Source organism: Panthera pardus, unplaced genomic scaffold (genome assembly GCF_024362965.1).
Source record: "Panthera pardus isolate Hobbes unplaced genomic scaffold, ASM2436296v1 HiC_scaffold_1, whole genome shotgun sequence".
Classification (NCBI taxonomy): domain Eukaryota; kingdom Metazoa; phylum Chordata; class Mammalia; order Carnivora; family Felidae; genus Panthera; species Panthera pardus.
Window position 1 is genome coordinate 3,618,280 of NW_026526654.1, and position 14,041 is coordinate 3,632,320.

Below are 14,041 nucleotides of genomic sequence, written 5' to 3' on the forward strand. Positions count from 1 at the left end.
CTAAATGTATATGATGATTCACTAAAATCTATTCCTGAAATTGTTATTACACTATATGTTAACTAACTTACAAGTAAATAAAAAAAAAATATTGAAACTATTTTTAAGTAGATAAGTTTTCAAAATATTATTAAAAACTTATTTTATAAACAATAATCCCTATTACATCAATGTAATTGACTTGTTATTAATAATTATGTAGTTGGGTTCAACATTGCATTTTTGTAAGATCCAGAATTCACTTCCTGCCAAGGACACAATGAATCTATAACTATATATGGAATGAAAGAGACTAAAAACTGGATAAATAGATGCTTCAAAACAACATATAATTGGACAACATTGAAATGAAAAGGAGGCAAATACACAGACACCCCATTAAGAAAAACATACCTTAGGTATGGCAATTCTCAATTAAGGATGCATCAAATGTACAGAATGTTCCCCTAAGGAGTGAAAGATTAAATCTTGCCATCAAGCACACCAACCTTTTGATACTACACAACATTGATGAGCCCCTAAAACACTGGGCTGTGAAAATATATCGGGATTACTATAAGGAAGATTATAAATCCGGAAGTACTGGAAAACCCACTTTTAAAGGGCTTACACATAAGCTCACTCAACCTAGAATCCAGAAAAACACACATTTGAAAAGTATATAGACCAAAGATAAAGGAGATCCATTTACTATTGAAACGTATATAGACCAAAGATAAAGGAGATCCATTTACTAAGCTCAAGAAGTCTGCCAGAGAAGCAAAAAATAGCAAAGACTCTCCTGGGGACCTGTGATACTGGCAGGAGCCAGATATATATATATATATATATATATATATATATATATATATATCTCAGGTTACATCACTAATATAAGCATAGGCCCATACCGTTTTATAACTCTCCTTATTTCTTGCTTGTTACAGTAGACAGAGTGCCCTATCCACCAACACCCTGAAACAACCATGCCTCACCATTGGGCTAGTAACCAGCCCCACTCCTTCATGTGCCATAGCACATGTAAATAAACATAGTTAGAAGATAGTTAAGGAGATAGAAAATGTAAGAAAATACCAAACAGAAGTTATAACTGAAATGAAAAATACACCACAATGGTCTAACAGCAAACTGGATAAAATAGAATATCAAATTAGTGAACTGGAAGACAGAACAATGAAACCTGGACACAGCAGAAAACAAACAAATAAACCAACAAACAAACACAAGGTGTAAGTAAAAATGCCTTAAGGGACAACTGGGATAACATCAAGGAGAATAAAATTACAGAGATGCCAGTAAACAAAGGGAAATAGAAAGGAACAGGAAAACAAAATTGAAGAAATGATAGCAGAAAACTTGTCTAATCTAAGGAAGGAATTAGACATCCAAGTCCAGGAAACCCAGAGAAATCCAAATAAGATAAAATCAAAGAGATCCACATCAAAATACATTATAATTAAAATGGTAACATTTTAGAATAAAGAGAGAATCTTAAAAGCATCATGGGAAAAAAACCAAAACAAAACAAAAAACCTTACATACATGGGAAACCACATGAGCCTCTCAGAAGTGTTTCTGCAGAAACTAAAGGCTGAAGTGAGAGACATGACCTATTCAAAGTGTTATGGAAAAAACAAAACAAAACAGAAAAAGAAAGAAAACTTTAACCAAGAACTTTCCAGATAAGCAAAAGCTAAAGGAGTTTATCACGACTATATTGGACTCACAAGAAATGTTAAGGTAACTTCATTAAGGAGAAAAAAAAATGGCACTAATTAATGTAAGGAAACATGAAAGACAGGAAAAACAAACTCACTTGAAAAAGTAAATACAGGAGCACATGGGTGGCTCAGTTGGTTGAGTGTCCAACTTCGGCTCAGGTCATGATCTCCCAGTTTGTGGGTTTGAGCCCTGCATCAGGTTCTGTGCTGACAGCTCAGAGCCTGGAGCCTGCTTCAGATTCTGTGTCTTCTTCTCTCTCTGCCCATCCCCCAACTCACTCTCTGTCTCTCTCTTTTTCAAAAATAAACATTATTTTTTTAAATAAAAAAGAAAAAGTAAATATATAACAATGTTAGTAGATCAGTATTTAGCAAGCATATAAGTGAAAAGACAAATAAATTAAAATCACAATAATTAGTTAAGGGAAGCATAAAATAAAAAAAAGATGTTAATGTATCATCAAATATCTAAAATGTGTAAGGAGAAGTAAAGACTAAACCTTTGAAATGCATGTAATCAAGTTGTTAACAACTTAAAACAGAACTATTTACATAAGATATTTTATATAAACTTCGTAATAGCCCTAAGGAAAATAAAACATAAATATACAAATGAAACTGAAAAATAAATCTCAGCATAACACTAAAAGTCACCAAACCACAAAGGAAGAGAGGAAAGAAGAAAATGACAGAGAGAAACTTCAAAAACAGCCAGGAAAACAAGAACAACAACATCACAGTAAGTATTAAAATATCAATAATTACTTTAAATGCAAATGGACTAAATTTGCTGGTCAAAAGAAATAGAATGGCTGCATGGATAAAATCTAAAGACATAGAATGGCTGAATGGATTAAATAAAACAAAACAAAACAAAACAAAACAAAACAAAACTACCCATCCACCTGCTGCTTACCAGAGTTTCACTTTAGAAGTAAGGATATACACAAGCTGGAAGTGAAAGAATGAAAAAAGGCACTCTATTCAAATGAGAATTAAAAAAAAAATACAAAGAAAAACTGTAGTAGCTATAGTGATATCAGACAAAATAAATTTTAAAACTGAAAATGGAATACAAGACAAAACCTGGCACTATATATTGAGAAACATGTTAATCCAGCAGGCAGATATAACATTGGTAAATCTCCATGTGCCCAACATAGGGACACCAAAATATATAAAGCAAATATTAAAAAACTTAAAATGAGTAATTGAAAATATAAAAATAGTAGGAGACTTTCATTCCCCACTATTATGAATGGATAAATCATTAAGAGAAAAAAATAACCACGAAACAACAGCTTTTATAGACACATTAGATGAGATGGACTTAATAAATATATGCAGAATATGCCATCCTAAAGCAGAAGAATACAAATTCTTTTCCAGTACACATGACATATTCTCCAGGATAGAGTATATATTGGGTCACAAAACAGGAACTAGTAAAATCAAGAAAATTAAAATCATATAAAATAATTTTCTCACCATAAAGGCATTAAACTAGAAATTAATTTAAGGAAGGAAATGGGTCCTCTTTAATAACCCTGTTCCTTTCTGAAAAAATAAAAAAAAAATTAAAGAAGAAAATGGGAAAACCACAAAAATGTAAGGATTGAGTGATATGCTACTAAATAACCAATGGGTCATCCAAAAAATCAAAGCAAACATTAAAACATATCTAGGGAAAAATGAAAATAGAAATATAATGTACCAAAATGTACAAGATGCAGCAAAAGCAGTTCCAAGAAAGAAGTTCTTAGCAATATAGGCTTACCTTAGGAAAGGAGAAAAGTCTCAGGCAATCCAACTTTACACCTAGAAGAACTAGAAACTGAATAAACAAAACATCAAATTAGTAGAAATAAATATAAAAATCAGAGTAGAGATAAATGGAATAGAGACTTAAAACACAATAGAAAAGATCAATAAAAATAAGAGTTGGTTTTGTGAAAAGACAAACAAAATTGACAACCCTTAACTAACCAAAAAACAAAAATTAAAAAAGACTTAAATAAATAAATCAGAAATGAAAGGAGGGTGCCTTAGGTGGCTTAGTCAGTTAAGCCTCTGAATTTGGCTCAGGTCATGATCTCACAGTTCAAGGGTTTAAGGCCCGCCTCAGGCTCTGCACTGACAGCTCAAAACCTGGAGTCTCTTTCAGATTATTTGTCTCCTCCTCTCACCTCCACCTCCTCTCTCTCTGTCTGTCTCTCTCTGTTTCTCTCTCTCTCTCTCTCTCTAAGATAAGTAAACATTAAAACAATTACAATTGTTTTAAGAAATGAAAGAATTTACAACTATTAACAGAAATGCAAAGAATAAAAAGAAAACTACCATGAACAATTATATGCCAACACGTTGGACAATTTAGGAAAAATGTATAAATTTTGGAAATGTGCATCATTTCCAAGGAAATGAAGTTTTCCAAGGAAATAGAAAACTCTGAATAGATTGATTATTAGTAAGGAAATTAAAATTGTAATAAAAAACCACCAAACAAAGTATGTCTAGGATCAGATAGCTTCACTGGTGAATTCTACCAAACATTCAAAGATTTAATACCTATTCTTATCAAAATTTACAAGAAAATTGAAGAGGTGGGAAAACTTCAAATACATGTTATGATACCAGCATTACCATGACACCAAAACCAGACAAGGACACCACACAGGCAAATTGCAGGCCAAAAAAACTTTGAGAAATATAAATGGAAAAAAATAAAAAAAACTCTCAACAAAACGTTAGTAAATCAAATTTCACAATACATTGAAAGGATAATATACCATGATCGAGTGAGATATATTCCAGGAATGCAAGAAGGGTTCAACATCTATAAATCAATCAATGTGATACATCACCTTACCAAATGAAAGGTAAAAAAACATGATTATCTTTATAGATACATAAAACATTTGACAAGATCCATTTGATTATAACAAATTTCTTGTAAGTTTATAATAAAAAAAAACTCTCATCAAAGTGGGAATAGAGGAAATGTAACTCAACATAATGGAGGCCATATATAACAAGCGACACCTAACATTATAGTCAATAGTGAAAAGCTGAAAACTTTTTCTTAAGGAACGGAAACAAAGCAATGATGCCCATGTTCATCACTGCTATTAAACATAGTATTGACAGTCCTAGCCACAACAATTAGGGGAGGAAAAAAGAGTAATAAAAGCCACCAAATCAGAAAAAAAGTAAAACTGTCACTATTTGTGAATGATAGGCCACTATGCATAGAAAATATTAAAGACTCTGCCAAAATAAAAGAAACAAACAAACAAACAAAACAAAACAAACAAAAAACACTGTTAGAACTAATAAGTAAACTCAGTAAATTTGGAGAATAGAAAATTAATATATAGAAATCTGTGGCATTTATACACAGAAGATGAAACAAAAAAGAAAGATTAATAACAGCATTTATAATTACATAAAATAAACATAAAACACCTACAAGTAAATTTAACCAAGAAAGACCTGATGAAAGAAATTTAAGGAGATAAATAAATAGAACAATATTCAATGCTGATGGATTGAGAAATTAGTATTGCTAAAATGTCCATACTATCCAAAACAATATACAAATTCAACACAATCCCTATCAAAATTCCAACAGCATTTTTCTCAAAAGTAAGACAAATAATGCCAAAAGATGTATAGAACCATAAATAAACAAACAAATAAATAAACAAAAATGGCTAAACCTATCTTGAGAAAGAACAAAGCTTGTAGTATAATACTCCCTGATTTCAAACTATTACAAAGCTATAATAATAAAGGAAGTATGTATGATATTGGTACACATACAGACACATAGATAATGAATTGAATTAAAAGGCCAGAAATAATCCCAGACATATATGGGTAATTAATCTACAGTAAAAGAGACAAGACTAGGGATATGTAATGGGGAAAAGATACTTTTTCAATAAATGGTGCTGAGTAAACTGAGCAGCCACATTCTGGAAAGAAGAAGAAAGAAAGAAGGAAAGAAAGAAAGAAAGAAAGAAAGAAAGAAAGAAAGAAAGAAAGAAAGAAAGAAGAAAAGAAAGAAAGAAAGAAGAAAGAAGAAAGAAAGAGAGAAAGAGAGACAGAAAGAGAGAAAGAAACAAACTAGACTGATACTTTGAAATTAACTGAAAAGGGATCACATAATTGTATATAAGACCTGACACCACAATATTCCTAGAAGACATTTGTCTTAGTGACATCTTTGTAGATTTGTCTCCCAATGCAAGTGACACAAAAGCAAAAATAAACTAATATGAATACACCAAACTAAAAAGCTCTGCACAACAAAATAAACCATTGCCAAATGAAGAGGAAATCTGCTAAATATAAGAACAAAATTTAAACCATACATTTGATGAGAGTTTAATATCCAAAATGTACAAAGGACTTATACAACTCAACAACAAAACAAATAACCCAATTTAAAAACAGGGCAGAGAACTTGAATAGAAATTTTCCAAAGAGGACATACAGATGGTGAACAGACACATGAAAAGATGTTCAACATCACTCATCAGGGAATGTGTGAATTAAAACCACAATGAGTTATCACTTTACACTTGTGAGAATGGTTAAAATGAAAGACACAAAAAATAACAAGTATTGGTGAATATGTAGAGAAAAGTTAATATTCATGCACTGTTGGTGGGAATGCAAACTGGTACAGCCACTGTGGAAAAGAATATGGAAGGTCCTCAAAAATTATGAAATACAATTACCATATAATTCACTAATTCCACTATTGAGTATTTTTACATAAAGAAAATTAAAACACTAATTCAAAAAGTTATATGCACCATCTATGTTTTCTGCAGAATTATTTGAAACAGCCAAGATATGGAAGCAACTCAAGTGTCCACCCATAGATGAATAGATAAAAAATAAGTGATATATTTATATATAAAAATATATATAATGTATATATACAAATAATATATATACAAACAAATAATGTATGTATACTATATGTACATACGTATTATACATAATAAATTATATATACAAATATATTTATATATAATATATATAAACACACATATATAATGCATATACACAAATAATATAAACATGCACAAATAATATATATACACATTATATATGATATTATATATATGTGTATACACACACACACACACATATATATATATATATATATATATATATATATATATATAATGGAATATTACTCAAGCTCTGCATCAGTACTGTGCTGACAGCACAGAGCCTGCTTGGGATTTTCCCTCCTTCTCTCTCTCATCCCTTCCCCATCTCAGGCACACACTCTGTCTCTCTCAAAATAAATATATAAACTTAAAAATCATCCTTTAAAAGAAATTCTATAAATTTATGAATACCATATGGAGGTAGAAATATACCAAATATTTATAACATAAATATATACAAACATGCAAAAATATATAAATAGAGAACTTATAGCTCTTATTCTAAATCTGTAGCCATGAGTCTGTAAAATAGAGTAATATTTCTGGTTTGTCTAAAATAGTTAGGTCTTGTCTTTTCTCCACTCAAATTTTCATCTGAATTGTGTTTCTAAAATTGGGATAATTTAAGGATGTTTGCTTACCAACATTTGTGGAGGAGAATTTCAAGACCTTCCCTTGTCCTGATAATGTAATCTAGTGCAGACTGTGGACTTAAGTGTAGGTGAGTGATGGAGGAGATATCTAGTGGCTGTCTGGATGTTTCCATGACCATGCTAGTGACCAAAACATGTAGTTTATTTCAAAGTAGTCTTTTACCTTTTCAATTTTGAGTACTTGCTTTTGGGGGGTTTTCAATTACTTGAGAGTCCTTGAGGTAGGGCTTGGCAAGGGGCCCAAAGTTCAAATGACTGTAGAAACTAGAGTTGGAAAAAATCTGGTAGAAGTAGACAGAAGGATGGAGGTGGTATTGGCTCAATAGGGGATATGCCAAAGGATTCAAGTGAACTGAATGGAAACTCTAAGGTAGCAAAAGGGGAAACACAAGGGGAAGTCATGGGAAGGAGGAAATCTCAGGTGAGCCATTTTGATAAGATCTTTTAATATTTTAATGCATCCATACCTTCTTTTCAGATTCAGATTAGAAAAGAAGCAGATTGAATTCCAAATTATTCTTGGCAACATCATGTCAACAAGAAGGGGATGGTCAGAGCAGGGCATACAGTCAGTAGGGATTCCAAATAGGGGTTTGAGTCATTGGAGAAATTTCCATGGGTAGAACAGGACCAAACTGGAAGAACAGAGAAACCTTAAAAAAAAATATCTCCTATCAGATTCTGAATATCACCTTCCAATTACTTTCCAATTTCAGCTCCTGGCCACAAAATTCTCAAAATAAAAATACCCTTTCAAAAATCTTATTATTAGCTTTCAACCAAAATGAGCAGTAAATATTTGTGAAAGAATTAAAGTCTTAAAAATGTTTTTCTTTTTTGTTTTAAACCAAGGGATTAAAAACCAAAGCTAATATGCCTTTTGTGATTTAATCATTAACTCAAGGAATGTCTCAAAAGAGAGTGCAAAATATGCACCCTTTTATGGTCCTGAATCATTCCCAAAGAGAGCCAAAAGAAAGACTTAGGTAATCTCCCCATAGCTGGTAACGGTCAATACTATGTTAGCTGCAGATGGGGTACAACCCACGTTTATTTCTTGCCAGACTGGGAGTTCTCAACCTGACAGTTGGTTTCCTGAACATGTAGAAACCAACTACCTGCATGCATAGGAGGGTGGAAAGCCAAACCATGTTCTCAGGACTCAAATAAGCAATAGGAATGCAATAGCTGTCCCTAGAAAGAAAGGCTTTCTTCTATAATCAATGGGTATCTCAAAAGCAATTTAACCAGAGTCAAAATCTAAGAAAGCATTTTCATTTTTTATCTTGCTACTTTAAGTTGGGAAAAGAAGCAATAAAGAAGAGCTTTGTTTTGTTTTGCTTTTGTTTTGTTCTGTTTTTGTTTTTGTTTTTGTTTTCTCTCTCAGCTGGGCACTACGGAGTTACAGGAGAGCTGACTTTGATTAAAATTCTTACTTTCTGCCAACTTCTGCCAATTTTCCCATAATCCCTTCTGCATGATCCAGAGCTAATTCATTGACCCAGTCATACCTGTTCAAGTACTAGAAACTGTAGGGGATAAAAAAAATATTCTATACCCTTTCAGTTCTTGACTGCTACCCCTACAATAAAAGAAAATTATAAAATTTATTTAATGTAAGTATTATATGACAAGGGAGCTTTCATAAGGAAATGAAGACCCAAAGAAATGATTGAACCTGAGAGTTTTTATCCTAGATCTGATGAAGAGTGGAAAACCATGGAAAGATATAATAGGAGAAATAGAGCTAAGCATAATAAACTGGGGGAATAATTTCAAGATCTATTTGGTCAGATTACTCTCCTTATCCCATTACCTCTGGAGATATGGATGCTCCTTTCCAAGGGGAGTAGAGAAGGCACCCTTCACCTGAGGGCTTTATGATCTGCATCACAGAAATATAAGAAAACCTTTTCTGCACATGTCATTCTCACATTCTTTCAGGAAATTCAGCCTAACTCATTACCTGTCATCATAAGAATATGTCATTCCTTACAACTTCTATCCTAAAGATTTTAGTATCCATTACTGATTACATCACTTGTGATATGGATTATTAAAATGATGACTTTTCAATCACTCCTATATTTAACAGTTGCCAGTCTTCTAAAGAAAAAAAAATAGTTTTTCAATTAGTGTTTTCTCTCATAATAAAAACACATTATAGATAGTGAGGGAACAAAAATATCTCCAGGAATTTCCCATGAAATATTCAATTTCAAAAGATTTAATCCAGTACCATTTTTTTACAATATAAATTTAACCATAAGCAGTCTAAGAATCTTTTTTTTTTTTTTGACAGATTTTCCCAGGTAATTCTGACAGTTGATACACATACCCATCAAACAAATCCAATTATGTTTGCCATATTTCTTTCTTTAAGGGTAAAGAACAAAAATAAGTGGGGACTTTTTCACGGATTCTATGGGAAATCTTAAAGATAATCTTATGTATATGATATATAAAAATTATATTTTATCATATATGAAAAAGCATAAGTATATATTTATAAATGATATTAGCATGGTAAAAACCAAAGTTGTCAGAGGATATTTGGGGACATGGTTAAATGAGATCATTTGTGCCTGAGAAAAAATATCAACCATCTATCACTTGATTAAAGTGGTTGATTAAAATATCAACCACTTTTAATCCAAGTGACAATAAAACATTTATGATTTAAAAATAAAAGAATCCGATTGAAAATATCTAAGAAACCTTTGTATTATTTTCCTTAAACAATGAAGGATGTAACAATGTCAATGTAAATCCCAGAGAGTTTTTATAAAACACAGAATCTTTATGTAGTTTTGTACAAATTAATTAAAAAAAAAAACATATTGGAGGCACTAGTGAAGAAGTCAAAAGAGAGTTCATCCCCAAGTGAGAAACTTCTGCTATAGTATTAATATATTTCATAGCTTCATGTCACTCATTAGAACCATTCATCATGCCATAAATAGTAGTAAGGGCCTTTCTGAATTATAGACAGGTAGACATGCAGGCATACATGTCTTATAGACTCAGACCTCTGCCTGGTGTCTCTCTGGAAATACTATTTACCCAGTTGATCAAGAGTTATCTTGGGGAACTGTGCTGAGATGTATTTCTTTCCAGGATTTTGTCTCTGTTTTATGTCTCTCCTGAGTGTTGTTTATAGATGTAAGAACATCTCTAGAATGGCCCATAGCCTACTGCATTATGTTTGCTTACTTTTTGTTCTGCTTCAGCACTAGACAGTCTGATCCTTCAGAAAAGTGATATGAAAATATTATCTTGGTAGTTCAAATGCTTTTTATGGCACTGTACTTGTTGCAGTGCCTCATTTAAAAATATGTAATAAAATAGTGAAAATGAGATTAAATCACAAAAATTATAAACATCATGAGAAACAAGCAATTCTTTTAGAAGATCATACCACAAATGAAGAGATTCTTTGTCATTGAAGACCGCTGCATGAGAAACATGTGACACTTATGTGTTAGTTGTGTATAATGCCACTACCTGAACTGGAAACAATTAGGCTGTTGAGAATTTATTTACATTGGTGTATGTGAGTACATAGTTTTCTTTTATCGAATTGTTCCAAAGTTAGGAATGAGGTAACTGATGAGAAAATCTATTGTGATCAGTAAGATACTATATCATTGATAGATGTTAGTTAGTATTAAAAGATGTGAGACCAAGTGTTTTCTGCAGCAATCTCATAAGAGCCCATTTCATGTCTTTGTTCCTCAGGCTGTAGATTACAGGGTTGAGTATTGGAGGTATCACGGTGTAAACCACAGAAAGCAACCTGTCAATAACTAGGGGTGTATTTGAGGTTGCTTTCAGATAAACAAAACAGGCAGTTATAATAAAAAGAGTAAAAACAACAAGATGGGGAAAGCATGTGGAGAAAGCTTTTGACTGACCTTTTGTGGTAGGAATCTTCAGCACAGTGGAGAAAATATAAGCATAGGAGATCACAATACAGATGAAACAAGATATGCCTAAACACATACCTATCCCAATACTTGTATACACCACTAGGAGTGTTTCAGAACAGGAGATACTTAGTAATGAGGAAACATCACAGAAAAACTGTGGGATCACATTGGAGCCACAGAATGGCATGAAAAATGTGCCAGCAGTATACACAGTTCCAAAGAGTCCTCCAATGCCCCAGGAAACACCTGCCATCACTGTACAGGCACCAGCGTTCATGATGACTTCGTACTGCAGAGGACAGCATATGGCTACATAGCGGTCATAGGACATGGCAGTAAGGACAAATATCTCACTTGCTGAGAAGGAAGTCATGAAAAGTAGCTGGAAGGCACACCCTAAAATGGAGATGGAATTGCTGTATGTTAGGCTGTTGACAATCAATTTGGGGATTGGGACAGACACAAGGAAGACATCCAGGAATGACAAATTCTTCAGGAAAAAGTACATTGGTGTCTGTAGATGCTGGTCTAGGGTAATGAGAGTGATGATGAGAAGGTTACTCATCAGGACAGCCAGATAAATCAGTAGGAAGAGCACACCATATAATATCTGAAGCTCTTGGATGTCAGAAAACTCCACAAGAAGAAATCCTGTCACTAAGGTGACATTGGCCATGCTAGAATCTCTTCACTGCCTGTTAGGACAATGAAATAATGAAAAAGTCAATTTCTACCACCTGACCAGAACTATATTGATATATACCATCGTTTATTTGAAAAAGAGCCATCCTATGTATCTTAAATACTTCTACAGAAATTCCATCTTATTTTTTAAGGTAAAAGTGTTTCATAAGTAGTATGTGAATTCAATTAGTCTTCATATAAATTACATCTGATTCTGTAGCTTCAATCTGAACTTGCTACCAGATGTATACAATTTGACTAAATATGAAAGTTTTCCTGACACACTAAGTCCTTGCCCTCAGACTGGTATTGTGCCATGCATAATGACAAATCTTTTTGTTTTCTGAAAAACAGTTCAAAGTTCTATGTCTTTATAGTGTGTTAGGATTACTAATAATCTAATGGGAGTAAATCAATTCTCCTTTGTTATTAAAAATCATTACCTCACATTTACATTTTATTAAATACTCCACTGTAAGCAAATAACTTTTTTTATAAATATATGGACATAATCAAGGTGACATAAACAAGGATTATTTTTTCAATGTTTTTATTATCTTGAGGTCATGCAGTCACATATGTTGAATGTTTCATTTCATATGAGACAGAGAGAAAGAAAGAAAGAAAGAGATAAATTATTTAGCAAAACTTAATGTCCTTTGAATACACACATATGTAGAAAGCTATGTTATTGTGGCACCTTGTCAGTAATTGATCTTTATTTTTTTTTTAATTTTTTTTTTCCACGTTTTTTATTTATTTTTGGGACAGAGAGAGACAGAGCATGAACGGGGGAGGGGCAGAGAGAGAGGGAGACACAGAATCGGAAACAGGCTCCAGGCTCCGAGCCATCAGCCCAGAGCCCGACGCGGGGCTCGAACTCATGGACCGGGAGATCGTGACCTGGCTGAAGTCGGACGCTTAACCGACTGCGCCACCCAGGCGCCCTGAGTAATTGATCTTAAATAAAAGTCTACTTTAGAAGTTACTATAACAAAATTTATCACGTATTCTGTCTGATTGTATCTTTTATTCATTATTTTATGTTGCCTAGAATTTATTTTTCCATTCATCAGATATTATCAAACTATTTCCCTACATTGTTTGCTACTGTGCAGAATTATTTAGTGAAAAGAGCAACAAGTGTTTAAATATATCAGACACCAAACTGGATGACAGATATTAAAAAAAATAAAAATAAAAGGTTTTCTGGAAGTTTTCAGTCAGTGGGAGGAGGCATACAATGATGAATATATAAATCTATGAAGAAGCAAAAATTAGATGGCGATGGGTTCCATTGCAAATTTTTTTTAAAAATGTAACATTTTATAGATTATCCCAGCAGCTACTGAAGGATAGAGGGGAAGGCGCTCCCTTTTGGAGTTACCTAAAATCTAAAGCCTAAATGAAGCGTAGACTATAGTGAAAAGCCCAGTGGATGGAACATTTTAAGAAGCATAGTTAAATAAATGGAAGTCAAGGCAATGGACATATGTATCATATGTGATTTGTGGTGAATTAGATGTATAGTAGGGCAGTGAAATAATCTTGAATACATTTATCAATTTATTCCAAATGTCTGTGTGGAGAAATATACAATGATACACCAAAAGTGGGAGATGGGTGAAAAATTTGGTTAATTGAATCTCATTGTTTTTGGTTTCTGCCCTATATATATTTAATATCTACAATACTGATTTTTGTTTTCTTGTTTGTTTGTTTGTTTGTTTTGGAACAGAGACTATTTAACATTTTACCATTCAGATTTAGAAATCTGAAATTCATACATTGAACTAATTCTAACTCTTCAACTGCTTGGGCAAAGGATGATTTATCAGATGTTTCCAACAAGTACACCTGAGAGCAGAAGTTTATCTTGCCCCACAAAAACAGTTTAACTTACCAGTTGATTACCTGAAATTAATATGAAACTATATCTTCCTTTGGAAATTCTTGGTTATTATGGCATAATATGTTGCTAATATTCTGTTGAAGAGCTCAAAGATCTCTACAATGTAATATTTTTTTTTAACACGGAGGAATGAATATTAAATGCAACCAGGAAATTCATTTGCCCTTTATTTTAA

At 32.6% G+C, this 14,041-nt stretch overlaps 1 protein-coding gene across 1 annotated transcript; it reads right to left on the reverse strand.

Annotated features, from left to right (window-relative positions):
• Positions 1 to 10,998: 10,998 nt before the first annotated feature.
• LOC109259544 (olfactory receptor 14A2) lies at positions 10,999 to 11,946 on the reverse strand. Its single transcript, XM_019437144.2, has one exon. It carries the CDS (start codon positions 11,944 to 11,946, stop codon positions 10,999 to 11,001), a length of 948 nt encoding a protein of 315 aa, XP_019292689.2.
• Positions 11,947 to 14,041: the final 2,095 nt, after the last annotated feature.

Excerpts from the sequence above, each read along its gene's own strand:
- LOC109259544 (XM_019437144.2), bottom strand. The coding sequence starts at position 11,946 with ATGGCCAATGTCACCTTAGTGACAGGATTTCTTCTTGTGGAGTTTTCT.